Raw genomic sequence first — 16,361 nt, forward strand, 5'->3', positions numbered from 1 at the left:
TGACAATTAAATCCATTTTAATACCACTTTGTAACAACAACAGGTGGGCAAAGTCAAGGGTGTAATACTTTCTGAAGGCACTGTAGGTTTAGGCTCTTTGTCTCACACACACACCTCTCCAACAGTACAGATCAGTCAACTCTCCACTGCCAGTTTTTTTTAAATGCAAAAAGCCATTTATTGAATGAAATACATTCTGATTTAAAAGTTCTGCTACTTTAGTGTGGTGTTACACATGATGTAATATTTACGTGTTACTTTTATTACTTTATAATAAACATTTTTACAATACTAAGATGAGGTCTGACTTTTCTACTATAGTTTGTCCTTTTATTTTCTCAGTAAAGATCAGTACCTGATGGTTCCAGTGTGCTGATCAGTACTACAGAAAGCCAGCAGAGGGAGTCACTGAACTATAGAACACACCTGGGTCAAATACATGGCAGACACTGGAGGTGCAGCTGATTGCAAAACGTAGGGACCACGTCACTATGGTCAAACAATCATATAATCTGAAAAGAAACCAGTGGCGTTCCCGGTCTTCACTGAAGTCACGCTACAACCTGGAATGCCACCATTGTCTATCATCTGGAAGAAACTCAACCCACTGACAGCACAGCATTACCTCTTCAACAAGCGTTAGCTTCATCCCTCAGAATCGCCTCAGTATTCTGTTCTCTGATTGGCTTGGAGCTAGATGTGCTCAGAGTTCCATTGGTTCTGATTGGCAAGTCTCAGTTGTTAGGCCTCCCAGTCGTCCTCGTCTTCAGCGGTTGGCTGATGGGGGGCAGGAAGAGGCGGGATTACGTCAGACATCCTAGCGAATGCGCTGCCAGAACCAGCTGGGCCCTCCCCCGAGTCCCCGCCTCCAGGACCCTTACCAGAGATACCTAGGAAACACACACACCACTATCACCAAGACAGAAATACTACTACGCCACTATCAGAGCCTTTGCGACAATAACCCAGGGGAGATGAGCGAAGTAGGGAAGACAGGCGGGGAGAGAGATGTTCTCACCTTTCCTTCGCATGGCCAACTTATTGAAGAGATCTGACATGAAGTCTCCTCCACTGGCTGCTGCTACCACTGAGAGAGAGGAGAGAGGGAGGGAGAACACAGTTAGAAAGCAGTGAAGCAGAGATGATGGATTCCATTTCTATGTCCTTTTTAGTACAGTGGAGAGAGACCAGAGCAGAGACCAGAGCAGTTACATCTACTGTAGCTACACACTACATAAATAGTATAGCTAGTGAACAACTGTAGAAGTTTTCATGACTTGCTCAGATGAACCCAGCTGTTAAATGTTAGAGTGGCCCGGCAGCAACTGAACCAGCAATGATGACGGGACTCACTCACACAAATTCTTGCTCCCTCACATGCGCAAACAGCAAATGTCTTACAGATAAAAACATTGTGTAGTTAAATCAGTGCTTAATGAAGGTGATGTTTATACATCTAAAGGTCATGCAGCCCTGAGCTGTTCTCTATGACTAGTTAGGTAACCCTGTGGTTTGGAGTCTGCGCACACACTAACACTATGTCCCAAATATGCTCTGTAAATTAAAGAACTGAAGGCCTGTAGCATTGCTCGGTTGGTGCTACATGTTCTTAAAGAGTCACCAGGTTCAAGACTGATCGCTCGCTTGTTATTCAAGTGGAGAACCAAGACACTCAACCAACGACAATCTGTTTATTTTCTCTCCCTCTATTCTTCTTCCTCTCTCCCCCCACCACCTCTCTCCTCTCACTCCCCCTCTTTTTATCTTACCTTGTTCCTGTTCCTTCTGTTTCTTCTTTTCCATCTTGCGTTCTTTGATGTTGCGTAGTTTGGCCTTGCCGATGCCTCCAGCGTTGCGGATGGACTCTAGTAGACTGGCACGGCTGTTTGATTCAACCACCTCGCTGGGAGCCCCCGCTACAGGAGCTGGACATAAACACACAGTTAGAGAGAAGGAGAGAGTGTGTGTGTGTGTGTGAGTGAGTATACTTACATACAGTGCATTCGGTAAGTATTCAGACCCCTTCCCTTTTTCCACATTTTGTTACGTTACAGCCTTATTCTAAAATTGATTTAAAAAATAAAAATCCTCATCAATCTACACACTATACCCCATAATGACAAAGCTAAATAAAGCTTTATAAATAAATACAATAATATATATATATATATATATATATACATATATATACACACACACACACACACACACACACCTTATTTTACATAAGTATTCAGACCCTTTGCTATGAGACTCGAAATTGAGCTCAGGTGCATCCTGTTCCCATTGATCATCCTTGAGGCGTTTCGACAACTTGAATGGAGTCCACCTGTGGTAAATTCAATTGATTGGACATGATTTGGAAAGGCACACACCTGTCTATATAAGGTCCCACAGTTGACAGTGCATGTCAGAGCAAAATCCAAGCCATGAAGTCGAAGGAATTGTCCGTAGAGCTTCGAGACAGGATTGTGTCGAGGCACAGATCTGGGGAAGGGTACCAAAAACTTTCTGCAGCATTGAAGGTCCCCAAGAACACAGTGGCCTCCATCATTCTTAAATGGAAGAAGTTTGGAACCACCCAGACTCTTCCTAGAGCTGGCTACCTGGCCAAACTGAGCAATCGGGGGAGAAGGGCCTTAGTCAGGGAGGTGACCAAGAACCCGATGGTCACTCTAACAGACCTCCAGAGTTCCTCTGTGGAGATGGGAAAACCTTCCAGAAGGACAACCATCTATGCAGCACTCCACCAATGTGCGGCAGGTAGCTTAGTGGTTAAGAGCGTTGTGCCAGTAACCGAAAGGTCGCTGGTTCTAATCCCCGAGCCGACTAGGTGAAAAATCTGTCGATGTGCCCTTGAGCAAGGCACTTAACCCTAATTGCTCCTGTAAGTCGCTCTGGATAAGAGCGTCTGCTAAATGACTTATTATTATTATTATTACCAATCAGGCCTTTATGGTAGAGTGACCAGACGGAAGCCATTCCTCAGTAAAAGGCACATGACAGCCCGCTTGGAGTTTGCCAAAAGGCACCTAAAGAACTCTCAGACCATTTACATTTTTACATTTTTACATTTTTAGTCATTTAGCAGACGCTCTTATCCAGAGCGACTTACATGAGCAATTAGGGTTAAGTGCCTTGCTCAAGGGCACATCGACAGATTTTTCACCTAGTCGGCTCGGGGATTAGAACCAGCGACCTTTCGGTTACTGGCACAACGCTCTTAACCACTAATGAGAAACAAGATTCTCTGGTCTGATGAAACCAAGATTGAACTCTTTGGCCTGAATGCCAAGCGTCACGTCTGGAGGAAACCTTGCACCATCCCTACGATGAAGCATGGTGGTGGCAGCATCATGCTGTGGAGATGTTTTTCAGCGGCAGGGACTGGGAGACTAGTCAGGATCGAGGGAAAGCTGAACGGAGCAAAGTACAGAGAGATCCTTGATGAAAACCTGCTCCAGAGCGCTCAGGGCCTCAGACTGGGGCAAAGGTTCACCTCCCAACAGGACAGTGACCCTATGCACACAGCCAAGACAACGCAGGAGTGGCTTCGGGACAAGTCTCAATGTCCTTGAGTGGCCCAGCCAGAGCCCGGACTTGAACCCGATCGAACATCTCTGGAGAGACCTGAAAATAGCTGTGCAGCGACGCTCCCCATCCAACCTGAAAGAGCTTGAGAGGATCTGCAGAGAAGAATGGGAGAAACTCCCCAAATACAGGTGTGCCAAGCTTGTAGCGTCATACCCAAGAAGATTTGAGGATGTAATGGCTGCCAAAGGTGCTTCAACAAAGTACTGAGTAAAGGGACTGAATACAAAAATGTCTAAAAACCTGTTTTTGCTTTGTCATTATGGGGTATTGTCTTCAGATTGATTAGGAATATTTGTTTGAATGCCTTTTAGAATAAGGCTGTAACGTAACAAAATGTGGAAAAAGTGAAGGGGTCTGAATACTTTCCGAATGCACTGTATGTAGTGTGTGTGTGGTACCTGTGCTCCGAGTGCGGCTGGGGTCGGCAGGGCTGTCTGCAGGTGGAGGAGGGGGAGGAGGTGGAGGAGGGGGAAGAACAGGGGGAGGGGTGGGGGTGTGTGTGGGCTCTGGTGGGGGTGGAGGGGGAGGAGGCGGGACTGCAACTTGGAACTGAGAATCTGTAACACAAACAAACAACAAAACATAAACCAATAGAAACATTTCCCTCAGTTGACATGACCGATTTCCATGGAAACTTCTGTATAATCCACACAACAGAAACAGAGTGTGTGTACCAGGCATGTCCTCCCCAGTGAAGGTCGGTAGTTCAGGGAAGATGTGTATTGGTCCAGAGGGTGCGATGCCTGGCCCCAGGTCTTGGCTGTAGGACAAGTCGTCAGCGATGCCTGGCAGGTCTGGTAGGTAGGAGGGGACGTCTATCTCTGGGACCTGACCCAGGTCTGGAACATAGAAGTAACTCTCTGCTGTCTACATGGGGACAGAGGGAGAGGGAATGAGAGAAGAAGGGAGAGTGTCATAATTCACAGTCACACTTTAACCTGTTAGCAAGGCCCTTTGAAATAATATTTCAGACCTCCAGTTCTTTATTGAACACAAATGTGGGAGTGTATATGTACGATGTGTGTGTACCTGTCTCTCCAGCTGTTCTCTCTTGGTTATGGATAGCGGAGCGTCAAATGGTTTCTCTTCCTTCTCTGTCTCCAGGGTGGTGTGTGTTTTAGTCACCGCCCCCGCCAGGGGGTCCAGGAACACATACTTCTTATACCTAAACACATACACAACCAGTTAGAGGAGTGTGTGTGTGTGTGTGTGTGTGTGTGTGTGTGTGTGTGTGTGTGTGTGTGTGTACTAACAGGTTCTCTGTAGTATTAAACAGCAGCAGGGAGCTGACAGAGGAGATGTTTCGAGGCAGACCGCCCAGCCCCTCCTCAGTCTCATCCTCCGAACGCGTCTTACTGCTCACACACACCGGGTAATAACACAACTTCTCCTAGATATAGAGACAGGGGGTGTAAAACAAGAAAATACAGATATTAGATGAGTCTGGTAAGAACCTACTTTTCTTTAGAAAACACAAATGGCCACCAGACATAAACATGCATTAGCTTTGCTTTACATTTACATTTTTGTCATTTAGCAGACGCTCTTATCGAGAGCGACTTACAGTTAGTGAGTGCATAAATTTTTCATACTGGCCCCCCGTGGGAAACGAACCCACAACCCTGGCGTTGCAAGCGCCATGCTCTACCAACTGAGCTACAGGGGACTACACCGCTGTTTTGAACAAATAAAGAGCTACAGTAGTAGCATTCGATAGAGACAGCCTTGCAGGCAAAAGAGAGGGATACAGATTCAAAGACGGATTCAAATACCCTATGGTTTGGAGTCTGCACACAACCAGACTCCAAACCACATGAATAACACCCACTCTTTCTCTTTTTGTCATCAGCCTCTGTCTAGTTCCCTCTCCCTCACTCGCACTCTCTCATCTACCTCTCTCTCTCTGCAGCACATGAGGTTTCAGAAATAATACATCTCTGAGACAGGGAAGCACACAGAAAATACTGTTTTCCACATCTTTCTCTTCCTCTCTCTCACACAGCACAAAATACTACTGTTCCTGTAAGTTTTCGGTTCCGGCAGCGAGGGAGAACTCAGGGGTGTTCACTATCAATAATGCACAACTTTACTGCTGAGCTAAGGTGCCCACACACACACACACACACAGTGGTGTAAAGTAACTAAGTAAAAATACCCTGACACCCAAAAGTATTCATTACATTTCAAATGCTAAATTAAAAAAACAATAACATTGTGCCGTCTGGTTTTCTTAATGTAAGGAATTTCATGTATAGCATTTACTTTTACTTAAGTACGACAATTTAGTACTTTTTCCACCACTCTACTTAAGTACATTTAAAACCAGATACTTTAAGACTTTTACTCAAGTAGTATTTTACTGGGTGACTTTCACTTGAGTCATTTTCTGTTAAGGTATCTTTACTTTTACTCAAGTATGACAATTGAGTACTTTTTCCACCACTACACACATGCGCACACACACAGTAGTTTCCTGAGGGTAGCTTCTCATGTCATGTCCACAGATCAGAAAAGGTCTGTCCTCAGGCAGGTCAAGTCAGGTCAGAGCCTAACTAGTGGTAGGTGTCTCCCAGCCAGGTCAAAGCCCATCACCTCAGACCCCAGGTTTGTCTATGCAGCTGTTAAATACCTGTGCACAGCTGTATGGCTGAGTGGAGCAGAATGTATATTGTGTATGAAAGCCAAAAAGGCATGGTAATATTTAATTTATCTAAACAGCTATGCCTATACTGCTATAAAGCTGTGCATTTAAACTATACAAATATCAGCTGTATGGGCAGCTTTAGCTGCGGAGGAGACAGTGCTTTCTGTGTCCAAAGTACAGCAATCTGTATGACCTCTGAAATATGTAGGTCCTTTGTACTGCAATGTTTAACAGAAGATCAAATAAAGTATTGTATATTTATGTGTGTGTGTTACCTGCAGGGCCTTGTCGTCAAGGGATCGTAGTTTGGCCTGTATGCGGTATCGGGGGCGTGTCTGGGAGGCGGGGTCTGTGGCTCCACTGAAGATGGAGGAGTAATCCTGGAGACGATCTGGAGCTGGATACTTAGCACTGGAGAACACCTACACATACACACACACACACACACAAACCAACATCTCGTAGAACTTGAAAGTATTGTGAGTAATCTGTTTTGCAGAGATCTGAAACTCTGTGTGTGAAGCGTGTTACCTTGGTGGCCTTCTTGCTGCCTTTGATCTTGTCGACGCGGGCCTGGGCAAGCTTGATCCGATCTGTCACACTCTGCAGCTGCAAGCGATTCCGCTCTACACTCTCAGACACCCTACACACACACACACACGAGGGGAAACTCAAAGTGTAAATGTGTGGGTGTGTGCGTGTGTTCTGATGATAAAATATATATATATTTTGTGATCAAATGTTTATTCAGCAAATATGAATATACACATACAAAATGAAGTTACACCCCCCCTCCCCAATCCCACCCCACCCGAGGACCTAAGGGATCAAATTAAATGAACATACAAATAACAAATCAAAGCAACACATCACAAGTGTTTCAGTGGCAAGAAGCCATTGGTTCAAAGTGTCTTCTTTAGCTCAATGAATGAGAGCGGTAAAATGCTCCATATCAATTACATCCAAAAAAGTGAGGATCCATTGACGGATAGAAAGTGAGTGTGGAGGCTTCCAACGTACTGCAATATATTTTTTTGCAGCAGTTAGGCCAGCAAGAAGAATGCGCTTCTGACATATAAATGAAGTACAGAGAAATCAAAAGGAGATGCAGGAATATTTTCTGACAGAGTGGATAAGTTAGAAGCTACTTCATCCCAGAATACAGATACCAGAGGGCATTCCCAAACCATGTGTATAAAGGTACCAGGTTCATTAAGAGGGCTCAATGTACAGAAAAAATTGCTGATAAAGTATTTAAATGTGTCATTCTAATCAAAATCAACTCAAATGTATTTGTCACATGCGCCGAACACAACAGGTTACTTACAAGCCCTTAACCAACCATGCAGTTAAGAAAATATTTACTAAATAAACTAAAAGTAAAAAAAGTAATACAATAAAATAACAATAACGAGGCTATATACAGGGGGTACCGGTACCGAGTCAATGTGCGGGAGTGCAGGTTAGTCGAGGTAACTGAGGTAATATGTACATGTAGGTAGGAGTAAAGTGACTATGTGTAGATGATGAACAGTGAGTAACAGCAGTGTAAAATAAAAAAGATCGAATTTTTTGGATTAATTGTTCAGCAGTTTTATGGCTTGGGGATAGAAGCTGTTAAGGAGCCTTTTGGACCTAGACTTGGCGCTCTGGTATCGCTTGCCGTGCGGTAGCAGAGAGAACAGTCTATGACTAGGGTGGCTGGAGTCTTTGACAATTTTTTGGGCCTTCCTCTGACACCGCCTTGTACAGAGGTCCTGGATGGCAGGAAGATTGGCCCCAGTGATGTACTGGGCCATACGCACTACCCTTTGTAGCGCCTTACTGTCGGATGCCGAGCAGTTGCCATACCAGGCGGTGATGCAACCGGTCAGGATGCTCTCGATGGTGCAGCTGTAGAACATTTTGAGGATCTGGGGACCCATGCCAAATCTTTTCAGTCTCCTAAGGGGGAATAGGCGTTGTCGTGCCCTCTTTACGACTGTCTTCGTGTGTTTGGACCATGATAGTTTGTTGGTGATGTGGACACCAAGGAACTTGAAGCTCTCGACCAGCTCCACTACAGCCCCATCGATGTGAATGGGGGTGTGTTCGGCCATCCTTTTCCTGTAGTCCACAATCAGCTTCTTTGTCTTGCTCCCGTTGAGGGAGAGGTTGTTGTCCTGGCACCACACTGCCATATCTCTGTCCTCCTCCCGATAGTCTGTCTCATCGTTGTCAGTGATCAGGCCTACCACTGTTGTGTCGTCAGCAACCTTAATGATGGTGTTGGAGTCGTGCTTGGCCATGCAGTCGTGGGTGAACAAGGAGTACAGGAGGGGACTAAGCACACACCCCTGAGGGGTCCCCCGTTTTGAGGATCAGCGTGGCGGATGTGTTGTTACCTACCCTTACCACTAGGGGGTGGCCAGTCAGGAAATCCAGGATCCAGTTGCAGAGGGAGGTGTTCAGTCCCAGGGTTCTTAGCTTAGTGATGAGCTTTGTGGGCACTATGGTGTTGAACGCTGAGCTGTAGTCAATGAACAGCATTCTCACATACAGTGGGGGAAAAAAGTATTTAGTCAGCCACCAATTTTGCAAGTTCTCCCACTTAAAAAGATGAGAGAGGGCTGTAATTTTCATCATAAGTACACGTCAACTATGACAGACAAAATGAGAAAAGAAATTCCAGAAAATAACATTGTAGGATTTTTAATGATTTTATTTGCAAATTATGGTGGAAAATAAGTATTTGGTCAATAACAAAAGTTTCTCAATACTTTGTTATATACCCTTTGTTGGCAATGACACAGGTCAAACGTTTTCTGTAAGTCTTCACAAGGTTTTCACACACTGTTGCTGGTATTTTGGCCCATTCCTCCATGCAGATCTCCTCTTGAGCAGTGATGTTTTGGGGCTGTCGCTGGGCAACACGGACTTTCAACTCCTTCCAAAGATTTTCTATGGGGTTGAGATCTGGAGACTGGCTAGGCCACTCCAGGACCTTGAAATGCTTCTTACGAAGCCACTCCTTCGTTGCCCGGGCGGTGTGTTTGGGATCTTTGTCATGCTGAAAGACCCAGCCACGTTTCATCTTCAATGCCCTTGCTGATGGAAGGAGGTTTTCACTCAAAATCTCATGATACATGGCCCCATTCATTCTTTCCTTTACAGGGATCAGTCGTCCTGGTCCTTTTGCAGAAAAACAGCCCCAAAGCATGATGTTTCCACCCCCATGCTTCACAGTAGGTATGGTGTTCTTTGGATGCAACTCAGCATTCTTTGTCCTCCAAACACGACGAGTTGAGTTTTTACCAAAAAGTTATATTTTGGTTTCATCTGACCATATGACATTCTCCCAATCCTCTTCTGGATCATCCAAATGCACTCTAGCAAACTTCAGACGGGCCTGGACATGTACTGGCTTAAGCAGGGGGACACGTCTTGCACTGCAGGATTTGAGTCCTTGGCGGCGTAGTGTGTTACTGATGGTAGGCTTTGTTACTTTGGTCCCAGTTCTCTGCAGGTCATTCACTAGGTCCCCCCGTGTGGTTCTGGGATTTTTGCTCATCGTTCTTGTGATCATTTTGACCCCACGGGGTGAGATCTTGCGTGGAGCCCCAGATCGAGGGAGATTATCAGTGGTCTTGTATGTCTTCCATTTCCTAATAATTGCTCCCACAGTTGATTTCTTCAAACCAAGCTGCTTACCTATTGCAGATTCAGTCTTCCCAGCCTGGTGCAGGTCTGCAATTTTGTTTCTGGTGTCCTTTGACAGCTCTTTGGTCTTGGCCATAGTGGAGTTTGGAGTGTGACTGTTTGAGGTTGTGGACAGGTGTCTTTTATACTGATAACAAGTTCAAACAGGTGCCATTAATACAGGTAACAAGTGGAGGACGGAGGAGCCTCTTAAAGAAGAAGTTACAGGTCTGTGAGAGCCAGAAATCTTGCTTGTTTGTAGGTGACCAAATACTTATTTTCCACCATAATTTGCAAATAAATTCATTAAAAATCCTACAATGTGATTTTCTGGAATTTATTTTCTCAATTTGTCTGTCATAGTTGACGTGTACCTATGATGAAAATTACAGGCCTCTCTCATCTTTTTAAGTGGGAGAACTTGCACAATTGGTGGCTGACTAAATACTTTTTTTCCCCCACTGTAGGTGTTCCTTTTATCCAGGTGGGAAAGGGCAGTGTGGAGTGCAATTGAGATTGCGTCATCTGTGGATCTGTTAGGGTGGTATGCAAATTGAAGTGGGTGTTGATGTGAGCCATGACCAGCCTTTCAAAGCACTTCATGGCTACAGATGTGAGTGTTACGGGGCGGTAGTCATTTAGGCAGGTTACCTTGGCGTACTTGGGCACAGGGACTATGGTGGTCTGCTTGAAACATGTAGGTATTACAGACTCGGTCAGGGAGAGCTTGAAAAGGGCCTAAAATGGCCACTTTCATCATGATTTTCTCAAAAATGGTTTGTGATACAAAAAATGTAAAAAGCATGTTAAACATCCTTCCTGCCAATGAAGTTTCTGTGTGAGAATTCCCAGAACAAAAATATTTTCCAGTCCCGCTGGCGTGGAATCGCCCAATATGTAAGGAATAAATCAGGAGGATCTTAGCTACCAAACAACACATGTAGCACATGCTCTTATTGGACAACTTATACTCCTCTATCTCTGTGTGTGTGTACCTGGTAAAGATGTCAGTAGAGATGGTCTCTAGGTAGTGCAGGGCGTCTGCTATCTGGTGAACAGCCTCCTCCCTCCTCAGATCTGACTGGATCAGCGGCACAGAGTACACCTGACCCTCCAGACACTGCTTCCCACTCATCCTACACACACACACACACACACACACACACACACACACACAGAGAGAAAGAGACAGTGAGTGAGTGATGAATGAGAGAGAGAGAACCTTGGGAAAATCCTCTGCATTATCATTAACAGCAGACGCCTACATTTCCTCAAATGTCAAATTGGCTTTTTACCAAATTACCGTACGACAGACCACGTATTCACCCTGAACACCCTTATTGACAAACAAACAAACAAAATCAAAGTATTTTCATGCTTTGTTGATTTCAAAACAGCTTTTGACTCAATTTGACATGAGGGTCTGCTATCGAAATTTATGGAAAGCGGTGTTGGGGGGTAAACATACACCATTATAAATGAACACAAACAACAAATGTGTGGTTAAAATTGGCAAAAAAACACACAGATCTCTTTCCTCAGGGCATGGGGGTGAGACAGGGATGCAGCTTGAGCCCCACCATCTTCAACATACACTACTGGTCAAAAGTTTTAGAACACCTACTCATTCAAGGGTTTTTCTTTATTTTTACAATTGTTTTTACATTGTAGAATAACAATGAAGACATCAAAACTATGTAATAACACATATGGAATCATGTCGTAACCAATAAAGTGTTAAACAAATCAAACTATATTTTATATTTGAGATTCTTCAAATAGCCACCCTTTGCCTTGATGACAGCTTTGCACACTCTTGCCATTCTCTCAACCAGCTTCATGAGGTAGTCACCTGGAATGCATTTCAATTAACAGGTGTGCCTTTTTAAAAGTTAATTTGTGGAATTTATTTCCTTCTTAATGCGTTTGAGCCAATCAGTTGTGTTATGACAAGGCAGGGGGGTATACAGAAGATAGCCCTATTTGGTAAAAGACCAAGTCCATATTATGGCAAGAACAGCTCAAATAAGCAAAGAGAAACGACAGTCCATCATTACTTTAAGACATGAATGTCAGTCAACATGGAATGACCCAACACACCTCCAGGCTATGTAAGGGCTATTTTACCAAGAAGGAGAGTGATGGAGTGATGCATCAGATGACCTGGCCTCCACAATCCCCCGACCTCAACCCAATTGAGATGGTTTAAGATGAGTCGAATGGCAGAGTGAAGGAAAAGCAGCCAACAAGTGCTCAGCATATGTGGGAACTCCGTCAAGACTGTTGGAAACGCATTCCAGGTGAAGCTGGTTGAGAGAATGCCAAGAGTATGCAAAGCTGTCATCAAGGGAAAGGGTGGCTATTTGAAGAATCTCAAATATGAAATATATTTTGATTTGTTTAACACTTTTTTGGTTACTACATGATTCCATAGGTGTTATTTAATAGTTTTGATGTCTTCACTACTTTTCTAAAATGTAGAAAATAGTAAAAATAAAGAAAAACCCTTGAATGAGTAGGTGTGTCCAAACATTTGACTGGTAGTGTATGTTTTATTACCCTACCAACTAACCCTACACCCATTAAAACCCACCACATTATTCCACTACTTTAACCCTATCTGATCCTACCCCAGGCCAACGACCTGAGAGGATGGGACACTACCACTCAACACACCCTGTAACTCTTCTGAAGTCAAATCTCGTACCCCCAAGTACTTCTCTGCAGCTGCCACCACAACATCTATTTTCTGTAACTTACATTCCATCTCTGCAGTACAGTTGATAACCATTGCTATGAACGCTAAGAAGCCAACCTTACTGAAACATATCACTCATTGGCCTATCCCTCTCTTCTGGACCAGATCTAATATTCACTGGGATCCTCTCAGAATCCCTCACCCTTGATCCACCCTCCTCTACTTTCTTCACTGCCTCAGCATACGACATCTTCTGCACTACTCTGACCCAGGCCACCTCAACCTGCCTCTTTCACACCGGACACCTTCGATCCCCTGCAACATGGGCACCCCCTACACAACTTTTTCCACTGAAACTACACATTCATCTGTCCCGTGTCCTCCTGCACATTTCCCACATCTTGGAATCTCCCTCCTACACACTTCTGCGACACCTATAACACTGCAGTGTATTCGGCACAAAAGCTTTAACAGCATAACTTGTAAATCCTAACATTACTTTAGTTTAAAATTGTTCACAAAAGTAGTGCACTGGGCCTTTACTAGTCCTGTATTAGCGGACCGATATAGATGTCTTCAGCGCAGGCAATAATTTTTTTCCTGCATCCCCCCTCCCAGCACCCTCACCGCACAAACACCAGGAATCTTCAACTTAAATTGCTCCACCTTCAAACACAGCCGCAGGAAATAGTTTGGGGGTGGGGGTGCAGCGATTATTTTGCTGATGGGGAGGGGGGATGCAGAAAAAAATTATAGCCCGCGCTGAAGACATCTATATCAGTCCGCTAATACAGGACAAGTAAAGGCCCAGTGCACTACTTTTGTGAACAATTTTTAACTAAATGTATTTAATTGCTTAACAGCATTTGTAACTTGAGTCCGATTATTATCTGTACAAAACAGTTAATTTGATAATACTTGTGCAGTATAAAAATATTTGCTTGATATACAGTACCAGTCAAAAGTTTGGACACCTACTCATTCAAGGGTTTTTCTTTATTTTTACTATTTCTACATTGTAGAATAATAGTGAAGACATCAAAATGCCAAGAGTGTGCAAAGCTGTCATCATGGCAAAGGGTGACTACTTTGAAGAATCTCAAATATGAAATATATTTTGATTTGTTTAACACTTTTTTGGTTACTACATGATTCCACATGTGTTATTTCATAGTTTTGATGTCTTCACTATTATTCTACAATGTAGAAAATAGTAAATATAAAGAAAAACCTTAGAATGAGTAAGTGTGTCCAAACCTTTTACTGGTACTGTATGTTTTCCAGTTTCTTGAAATACTTTGCAAATGCAACTTATTTCTGTGAAAACGGAAATGGTCTATTTCATTCCTTTTCCATTTTAGTAGACGCTCTTATCCAGAGCAACTTACAGTAGTAAGTGCATACATTTTCGTACTGGTCCCCATGGAAAACGAACCCACAACCCTAGCATTGCAAGTGCCATGCTCTACCAACTGAGCCACATCATCATATTTCATCATCACAAACCACTTGATGTCTCAATGTACTCAATTACTGTATTGTGCATTGTTTTTCTTCATAGTGATGGAAAGTCTACAGGTACAAACCTAGATGACCAGGCTATGTACAACAGAGTAATGTACATTTATATTAAGTGGTTTGGAAGGATGCTAAATTAATACTGCACAAAAAGTGGTTGTTTTTCATGTTATTTAATTAATTTCATTTGTTTTTTTGTCTTTGCCCATAACTTTGCACCTTTTGATGTAAATGTTTGAGGACAGGTTGTTTTTTTCTTGATTCCATTAGAATGACAATCGCAGAGAAAGGGACAGGGCAACAATTCCAACTACGGAATCCTGAAATATACTGTTCTTAATTATACAAATACCTTTTTTGCCAAAGCGGAGATGCTGGAAAAAATTGTTTGCCCGCGCTACAGATGCCTATATCAGTCCACTAATACTAGTAAATGCCCAGTGCACTTCTTCTGTGAAAAAATATGTCTCTCCCTCTCTCTCAATATTCTGATTTTTCAGGGGTGCTGAAGCCCCCTCAGCACCCCTACTTCCTGCGGCTATGCCTCCACACTTAACACTACCCCAAAAATCACTCCCTTCAAATGGTGCCCTGTACCTAAGCACAAAGCAAGATACAAGTCTTTCCCCAAGTAGCGTCGCACAGAGCACCCGCTCCCTCTGATCTGAAGAAACACAAACATCACATGTCCACTTCGGGTTACCTTCACCGACTCAACAGCACCGACCATCTTTTCCACCCAACCTGAACCCACCCATGGATCAGCCAAAAGGCCTGGTTCCACCCTCTTCAAAAATCTCACTTTCAATGGACCAAACTTATCTTTACCAAAACCATGTCCATCAATGCAGGGCTCGAGCTTCGAGCTTCGAGCTTCGAGCTCCTCACTTTGTTTGAACTTGACACCAATCATCCTCGACATGTTATTGCTACCTTCAACAGATTCAAACCTATCCTCTGCCTCCCTCGGCCTTTTCAACCTCTCTCTTTCCCTCCAAACCTCCTTCCTTCCTTAACCGATTACACGACTCTTTCTGCAAATATTCAACTTTTCCAAACCGAAATAGCTCTCTCTCCTTGTCTCTTTCCGCGTTCACGTGCTAGTCGTAAATAGGAAACTCGGAAATGTCCGACATGCGTGAATATCGCAACCAGTTAGCAAGTCTGACATTTCCGAGTTCCGACTAGTACGTGAACACGGCATCTGTGTCGGTCTCGGCTGACTGTCATGTGACGGGTTTACCACTTCCACCCCCCCCACACCCCCTCTCAGATCCAGGAAGGACTGTTTGTCAGCTGTTCTCCACAGATAATCAGTGACTGTATATTTGCAGATAACTAACTTGGAGAGTGAAGCAACAGCCTTGGCAGCTCATCTTTATGATGAGGTCCCATTTCGACAACGTTAGCATTGTGCACTGTCCAGTTAGCTAATTAGTAAGATAGTTTGCCAACGTGCAGCGAGACCATGTAAATCCAGTCTACATGAATTTCTCCATCCACTACGAAAATATTTACACCAGAGAGCTTCTCATATAATCCCCGCTCTCGGTAGAGACGCTACCCGGCTACAGTCCCAGGGCCGTGGACCCATATCTCGGCAGACTGACACACTCACAAGTTAGTCAAATATTCACTGAGCTTTCTTATGATCGATAATATAAGTAAGTTAATTTATGTTTCATTGGTCTTACCTGACCATTGACAGCATGTAGTGTGTACACGGCCGCTGATAGTTGTTTGTTTATTATTCTCCGCTAAAACACAACAACCACTCTGTGTCTCTCAGTGTGAAACTATAGCCACAATAAGGATGAGCCACAACAGTGGAATTTGCAGGTCGCCTTCAAAATATATGTCCCCCATTGAAACTGATCAAACGGATACAAAGTGGAAAAATGCCATATTTAGACTAGATAAAGCTAAACAAGGTTGGAATGTTCTATAAGTAAGGCTGTACAGTCCAATATTAATGTTCAATACCCACAATAGATTGACTGGGGAGGTGATTTCCCACAGTCAAAGTCCTGAAATAAGAGCTATGACGCTAATATTAGTGTAAATCCTTGGAATTGTAATCTGTGAGTAGTCTGATACCATAGGTACGGCTGTACAGCGCATATACACTGTGTACAAAACATTAAGAACACCTGGTCTTTCCATGACATAGACAATTAAAGTGAAAGCTATGATCCCTTATAGAAATCACTTGTTAAATCCACTTCAATC

At 43.7% G+C, this 16,361-nt stretch overlaps 1 protein-coding gene across 1 annotated transcript; it reads right to left on the minus strand.

Annotated features, from left to right (window-relative positions):
* Window positions 1–15,932, minus strand: LOC311137290 (WASH complex subunit 1-like). Its single transcript, XM_084171718.1, has 11 exons — window positions 15,827–15,932; window positions 10,912–11,052; window positions 6,770–6,881; window positions 6,514–6,660; window positions 4,848–4,984; window positions 4,624–4,759; window positions 4,269–4,461; window positions 3,993–4,151; window positions 1,770–1,925; window positions 1,019–1,087; window positions 1–890 (listed from the first exon to the last, which is right to left on the minus strand). The coding sequence occupies exons 1-11, from the start codon at window positions 15,841–15,843 to the stop codon at window positions 742–744; spliced, it is 1,416 nt and encodes a 471-aa protein (XP_084027844.1). The 5' UTR covers window positions 15,844–15,932; the 3' UTR covers window positions 1–741.
* Window positions 15,933–16,361: the final 429 nt, after the last annotated feature.

Source organism: Coregonus lavaretus (assembly GCF_964263955.1).
Source record: "Coregonus lavaretus genome assembly, chromosome: 11".
In the NCBI taxonomy this organism is placed as follows: domain Eukaryota; kingdom Metazoa; phylum Chordata; class Actinopteri; order Salmoniformes; family Salmonidae; genus Coregonus; species Coregonus lavaretus.